The sequence below is a fragment of the Brachyhypopomus gauderio genome, chromosome 1 (assembly GCF_052324685.1).
Source record: "Brachyhypopomus gauderio isolate BG-103 chromosome 1, BGAUD_0.2, whole genome shotgun sequence".
Classification (NCBI taxonomy): Eukaryota; Metazoa; Chordata; class Actinopteri; order Gymnotiformes; family Hypopomidae; genus Brachyhypopomus; species Brachyhypopomus gauderio.
This window is the reverse complement of record NC_135211.1, coordinates 43,396,939-43,404,877: the sequence shown is the minus strand read 5'-3', so window position 1 is coordinate 43,404,877 and position 7,939 is coordinate 43,396,939. Positions and strand designations below refer to the sequence as shown.

Sequence of the window (7,939 nt, the reverse complement as noted above, 5' to 3'; positions counted from 1 at the left end):
AACAAATGTTTAACTGACTTTAATGTAGAGACATCTGTAAACAACGTGTAGAAGGACAATCATATTATAAATAGTATTTTGAACAATATTCTGAACAATGTTCTGAACGACATTCTGAATGATATTCTAAAACTATCTTGAACAGTTCTGAACATTATTTGTTCCATTTTAAACACTGGAAAGAAATGTGACTCTAAAAAAATGGTACTTTTAGAACGAACACTGCATTACATCTCCCATCCTTGCTTTTTCTAATTTATTATTCATGTGTTTCACGTCATCTTTGAACTTAATAGTACTTTAAACTTTATTATTTAATTTAATATTATTTCATCCCACATTCTTGCATTTTAAAATACTCTGAACCATATCTTTCCTGACATCTCTCTCCCCCACTCTCTTTCCTTCTCTCTCTCTCTCTCTCTCTCTCTCTCTCTCTCTCTCTCTCTCTCTCTCTCTCTCTCTCTCTCTGTGTTTCTGCCATCTTGCAGTCCATCTGTTTGTTTCCACATGCTTCGCTGCTCCAACATCTAACTGATTAAGAGCATTTCTTCTGAGCTCCAGATGCTCTGTGCCTGCAATCTGAACTTCATCATATCGACACTCGGGCAAGTTATCAGTGGATGATAATTATATCTAGCATCTTATTGAGACTGGTGAGCTAGAGGTAACTCCTTGTTTTGAGAAATTATTACTGATATTTTGAGTTTGGCAAAAAGGCCCCACTATGTTGACTGCTACATTGTTTCTTTTTGAGAGGGAGACCAATCAGAAAGAGACAGAATGCTGTAATGCATTATGACTGGATATCATGTCACAAATGAATCGTGATTGCTCAATTGTCACGCAGAAGTTATTTCATGCTTGGATGTGACTGATGTGTGTTTATGATAATTAAGTGGTTTTGGGCAACCAGTGTAGCAAGTTATCACCCAATATTATATGGAAGCTATGTGGCTTTGTTCCTGAAATTATTAAACTACCATTAATATCACATGACATTAGTCCTGGTGAGAGATTTAAAATATTATACCTGGTGCATGTCTTCCTGTGTGTTGTACATTGCTGACAGCAGTTCTATCTGCTGGACAGTCTCGATGTTCCTGCTACAGTTTCAGTGAGGTAATGGTGGTGGGAGATCGTTGGAGAAGGAGAGAAGAACCCTATCATGATACTCTCAGGTGCAGTGCAAGGGGAGCACACAGCACAGCTGGGATTCAAACCAAACTTCCAGCAGTGGGGCTGGTCAGTGCACTGAAGGTCAGGAAAGTTGTGTACAAAACAAATACTGTGGCTGAATTACTGGTTAAAATCCAGAACACCGAAACCTGAGTGGCTGCTTAGATCTATCGACCTAAAGATCTGTCTATATCTTAGAGGCAGAGAAACAGACAGAGGACGGTTGTGTTCGTTATTATCTTCGAACATGTTGCTAGTTCACTTCAGAACTGCCTGTTACCGCTGGGGACAGCGCTGTATAAAAGTTTAATCATAATGGCGGTTCTTGCTGAGCGGTTTTCGCAGCGGGGGTCCTGCCTCGCGTGCGAGAGTCCGGTGGTCCGGTGGTCTACTTCGGTAAACACGCGCGGCGTCTCCCTCCTTCTTTTCTTCTTCTTTATTCAGTCGAGACTTAAGGACAAATGCGTCCCGGGATAACCTTTCCCGGAAAGAAGGAATTATTCAGTAATGTTTCCTCAGCGTGTGGTCAAGTTTATTTTTGTTAAATAAATGCCCCGCCTGTAGAGGAAACACGTTAGCCTAGAAAACAAACGTGGTTATGAACGGAGGGGTTCGCTGCGTTTGTACTTTGGTTTGGTTACGTTTACTTTGCGGTTGTTTCTTCTGCGAATACGGTAATTACTTTTGTGAAGACTCTTGGGCTGAAACGCGAAATTGCAGGGTGAAAACACCCCTAAATGTTTAGATAGTATAAAATATCTGAATTTTAATTATGGTGTCAAGTTTAATCTAAAGCAAGAATGTTTGTGATGTCAAGTTTAATTTAAATTGCGAAATGCGATTTCGGTTCCGTTTGATGTTAAATGAGCACAAGTATGAATGTGTTTTTGTTTGTTTTTGAAAAACAAGTGAAACCGGTACAAAAAACGAACTGACGGTTCGGTTGCACCTGAAAGTATGAATGAACATGATGACCATCAAAGACAAGGCACGAGAACACCCGCACACTGCAATTCCCTGCGTGTCCAGCGGGGGGCGACATACGCACCGTTCGGGCTCTGCGAGTGTAATCACGTGTTCACTATTTTGAACTTATCCGTGGATATTACATACCAACAATGTGATGGACATACACGGCATAAAAGTATGGATCCCGACACACGAACGCTCTGGAGTGAATGAACGTGTCCACCTCTCCGGGGCGCACACTTCCCGCGCACCATGAAGAGATGACGGACCATCAGAGCATCTTTGTCCTTTAAGATCTGAACCAGGCACATGGAATGAGCCGCTTGTCTGTTTCGCTCAGAGAGAAAGTCACGGTGCACATATACAATGTTTATGAATGGGAGCTATGCGAACAGCTCCGAACCGGACCCCAACGAGCCTGCTGCGAGTCGACCGCCGTGGGTCACTACAACTCTGGGTGGCTTACTCATATTTACCATAGTGGTGGATATTCTGGGCAACCTTCTGGTGATCGTCTCCGTCTACAGGAACAAGAAACTTCGGAACGCAGGTGAGTGTCGCGCAGGTGATGCGGGCGCGAGCGGTACCTGCGTGCACCTGCACGCGACTAATCGGAGAGATGCGCACGCTTGACGCGTTACCCAAACGTCTTGTTTGGAGCCGGACTACAAAACGAACATGGCACATAACTTTTGTAATTGCTTAAACAACGGGATGTAGGTTGGAGGATTAACGGCGCCTTGTGCCGATCTGCGGTGCGTTCAGATTCACACTGTTACATTTGCTTCTTATAGCCTACATAATGTGACATTGTCTGAGGCTTTTTATACATCAACAAGTTGAACAAGTTGTCGTATTCCGGGTATTCCGTCGCAAACCATTCAAGTTTAGATGCTATTTGACGCTCTTTGTGTTGTACAGTCTTACCAGTTTAGTTGTTTTTTTGTATAGCGGCATTTGAACACAAGCGCGCTTAGTAACACATGCGCACTTTTTACACGCGTATCATACTACAGTAAGTAACTTAACGAACTGATCCATTAAACATCAGAATTTAAACAGCCTCTCCAGTTCAAACCACATAGCCCTTTTCTCACAAGTATTGATAGGGTTGAATATTCTTTTCATTAGTCATTACATTTGTCTAGTCAGACACGGAACATGCACATTATTTAAAATTTTTAGATGTTATTATGTATTATTTCGATTTTAGCATTATTATTAAAGTGCGTGTTTCTGTCGTTGACTGCCGTGCTGAGAGGTACACACCGGATACGTAGCGATGTGATTTGGCATCCGGCCCTTCATACCGGCACCGAGCCCGCTGAGATCGCGTTTCACCTTCCGTCAGTCACGGAACGACAGACCCACATGAATGTGGGGAAGAAGGTGCTCGCGCAGTTAATACAACTTAAGAAGTAACTTTCACGTGCCTCTTGGAGAAATGTTTATTATTATAACGTACTATATTATTATTATTATTATTATTATTATTATTATTATAACTCCTATTGCAGTTTAATTGAGCTCTGACCCTCTTCGTGGAGCCCAGTATTCTTAGCTCTTGATAAACGCGTGCGCAAAAAAGTGATGTGACCTCAAATCTATTATCTAAACGAATCCTTTACTGGTAGAATCCCACTTTAAAAAATGGATCTGTTTGAATGTGCATGATCGGTTTGTTATACGCTGCAACCTTTGCATGTCGAGCAAGGAGCGTAGTTTAATTAAACAGACTTACAGACTTATTTTTTAATTAAAATTTTTCCAGACTGCCTTTTTAGGCAATATTGTTCTAGGGCTGGCCGTCCCTTCCACAGCGATCGTTTAAAAACATTGCTAGAAAAGCACCAAATCAAATATCCGGTCGAATTAAGAAACCATAAGCGACCCCATCGAGACAGCAGCACGCTGGAGCGGAGCACGTGCGCATGAACATTCCGGGCTGTTCATTCCTGCCGCGCGCTGTTTCCTTTCATCTTATGCTCCTGTCTTACCTCGAGATATAATTTAATTTCACTTTGCTTTCATTTCACCGTAATCATGTAGGCCTATTAAAAATATCGTAAATATGTGCAATTCATACAGTGATAAGCTGTCACTGATTTAAAAATAGATTTGCGTCTAATCCTACTGGAAGTAACCTGTTTGTGTAATCAGAAGAAATCACATCATCATTTCATTCATCTTTCCGCATTCATTCATGCTAAGACGTCATTCACACTACCATTCTTATTCAATATAGCGCAGCATAAAATTCAGAATAAAACCTCATAGCAAAAGCGCATGCGCCGGTCGGTAACCTAGCGCTCGCGGAGGAAGTAACTGCTGTAACAGCGACTCTTGATTTGCGATAGCAGCGCGTGCAACAGTCGCTGCGTTCCAGACTTAACAAGTGACGCTTCTTCACCGGGAAGAATTGGCTTTCTGATTGGCTACTAAGTGGAGGCAGATTCCGATTATTTAATAGGGCGCCGGTCACTGAAGTAAAGCCACTGACACTCGTTGAAGTGGCTCCTGGTGTGGACAGGATGCTGAGCCGACCAATCACAGGGTTGCCAACTTTTCAAGATCGCTTGGAGTGAGATTTGAACCTGGAGGAGGCGAACGTAAATTGTTACCGGGGCGGTGTAAAATGGACACAAATTAAGTATTATATCGCGATCTATCAATCGCCGGTGGTTGACGCCCGAGCGAACTAGTAACTCATTGAATCATAGATATGGATCAGAGGTAAATAAACTAGATTTTTTTTTCGGCGTGAGAAATCGGATGTGTGGCGTGAGAGCGAGTGAAGACGGTCAAATGCGTGTGTCTCACGCTCAATGCGTGAGAGTTGGCAATCCTGCAATCAGAAGATGAGTTATGGCAGTACTGAGTAGTGCACTGCCTGAAGTTGGACTGCAGTGTTTTTATTAGTACAGCTGTCAATAAAGCCACTGGTCACACCGCCCTGTTCTGTTTCCTATTGTGCATGGAGTGTGTGTGTGTGTGTGTGTGTGTGTGTGTGTGTGTATGTGTGAGTGTGTGTGTATCTGCAAGTGTGTGTGCACATTCTCCCTCTAAGCATGCGTGGCTCTACAGCTGAGTTCTAATCTCCAGTGACTCCGCCCACCTACCTGACTCTACCCTCTTCCTCAGAGGATGATGATGAAGAAGATGATGAAGACGATGATGATTACAGTGATGATGAAAATAGCGTGTGCTGGTGCTGTTACCTCATATAGCCCCGCTGCCTCTTAGCCACAAATCACGTTAACGTTTTTAACAACGTTACTGTTCTCACTACTATTTTATACTATTTTTACATCGTCTCTTACCTCAATACTAATATTAGATTAAGCAACAATTGCAACACCACTTTTATTAGAAACAGCACTCAGATAACACCACCCAATGTGGCAAATTCAAACACACACTGATGGTCTTGCTTTCATTATGGCTCTTAAAAACATTTGTATATCAGGAACAGGAAGGACATCCTTCTGGGGAAAGTGGCATAAGCTGGAATCAAAGATGTGACAGATGTGGAGTCAAATATCAGACAGATGTGGAGTCAAAGATCAGACAGATATGGAGTCAAATATCAGACAGATATGGAGTCAAATATCAGACAGATGTGTAGTCAAAGGTTCAGATAGATGTGAAGTCAAAGATCAGATGTAGAGTCAAAGATCAGATAGATGTGAAGTCAAAGATCATATGTAGAGTCAAAGATCAGACAGATGTAGAGTCAAATATCATATGTAGAGTCAAAGATCAGACAGATGTAGAGTCAAAGATCATATGTAGTGTCAAAGATCATATGTAGAGTCAAAGATCATATGTAGAGTCAAAGATCAGACAGATGTAGAGTCAAAGATCATATGTAGTGTCAAAGATCAGACAGATGTAGAGTCAAAGATCATATGTAGTGTCAAAGATCAGACAGATGTAGAGTCAAAGATCAGATGTAGAGTCAAAGATCAGACAGATGTAGAGTCAAAGATCATATGTAGAGTCAAAGATCAGACAGATGTAGAGTCAAAGATCATATGTAGAGTCAAAGATCAGACAGATATGGAGTCAAAGGTTCAGATAGATGTGGAGTCAAAGATCAGACACGTGTCATGTGATGTCAAAATGTGGCTGCCATCTTGAATCACCAGTGTTCCCATCAATTAACATTTGCTTTAAAAAAAAAAAAAAAAAAAAGCGTCTCTGACTGTGTTTTCAAGATGGGGCCCTGATTTGAACCTCAGGGTTATGCTGTGTCATCCATGTTGGCTTTACATTGTATTTGTTACTGTGTTCATCACACTATTATTTCATAACGACATTGATGGTTGTGGATTGTGTGCTTTGGTCTGAGGATGAAAATGTGTGAAATGTGTGCAGATAAGAATTTTAAAAAGCAGTGCGCACACACACACACACACACACACACACACCTTTTAAAAAAATCAGAGGTGCCTATGTAAGCGCACAGCCTCTAGCAGTATCTGAGTAGTAAATGGATCTGAAGTCATCATGACAGTAGATCTCAGGTATGACAGATCTCAGATGTGAACTCTGCAGAATGGTGGATCTTGTAGATCAGGTAGATCACCTTTATTTTTGCAGCAACAGGTGTGAACTGAATGAGACACAAAAGACTAAATGGGAAAATGAGGTTTAAGTCTGGATTTAAAAATGTCTGCTGCAGGAGACGATCTTAAAACAGGAAGCTGTTCCGTAATCTGGGGGAGGAACAGTGAAAATCCTGCTGTCCGACTCTCTCAGGCTCAGTTGGTTTAGTCCACCTTCCCCCACTCTAGCCCAGTTGGTTCAGCCCATAGCAGGAAGGCTTATTAGCATAGTGCATCGGGTGAGCAGAACCAGACAGGACGTCCTTGCAGGACACAAGCCGAGTAGCTGTCCTGAAGGAACCATGGACCAATCACCTCAGCGAGATCACCAAACAGTCCTGACGGGTTGAGTGGCTCACTCCTGACTCGCCTCTCAAAACAACTGCGTGAATTATATTTTTGCTTTTATGCTATTTTTTTCATGATGTGATGGTCACATCAAAGGGTGTAATGATTTCAGTACAGTAATAAAAAAGTGAACGTTCAGTGTATCATTAATTTAAAAAATCAATGTTAAAGTTTTTATTCAAGGGATTTTTTTATTTTACAAAAAATGCTTTAGCGCTTTAAAATGTTGATATAGGTAGCGTAAACGTAAATTGACAGTTGGAGATCCAGGGTGGAGGGACTTAGTGGTAAGAGAAACATCCCTGAAGAAACATGAGGAAGAGGCCATGAAGACATCCACATTCCTCTGAGTAATGTTGGAAAATAATGTAATATTCATAACATGATCGGACAATAACACTGATCATACATGAACAGATTGTGGGCGGGGCCTGGGGGTGGGGCCTGAGCAGAACACGGGGAGTTTGTGCTTAAGGAGAGGTGACTTGGACTTGCAGTGTGTGTGTGTGTGTGTGTGTGTCTATGCGGTCTGTGCGCGTGTGTGTGTGTGTGCGTGTGTGTGTGCGCACGTGTCTGTGCATGTGTGTGTGAGTGTGTGTATCTGTGGATTGATACTAAGTGATGCTAAGGTGCTATTAAAAAAGAAACACACACACACACACACACACACACACAGTCCTTACTGATCGCTGCTCATGCCTGTTGCTAAAGTCTAGTCCACTATGCCATATGGGTTCTTTTTATGGAGAATGATCCCATTGACCTAATGCTAACTGGCCCCTAATGAACCTCAAATATTATTAGCATCATTAGCCTGGTTTGGACAGATCATCACC

The 7,939-nt window shown here is 42.0% G+C and overlaps 1 protein-coding gene across 1 annotated transcript in view; it reads left to right on the top strand.

Moving 5' to 3' along the window:
- The first annotated feature begins 1,497 nt into the window (after positions 1-1,497).
- mtnr1aa (melatonin receptor 1A a) overlaps positions 1,498-7,939 on the top strand; it is a 28,031-nt gene continuing 21,589 nt past the window's right edge. Inside the window, exon 1 of the mRNA XM_077014450.1 lies at positions 1,498-2,698. Coding sequence (XP_076870565.1) covers positions 2,515-2,698 — 184 coding nt within the window. The 5' untranslated portion in view covers positions 1,498-2,514. The remainder of the gene's footprint in view (positions 2,699-7,939) is intronic.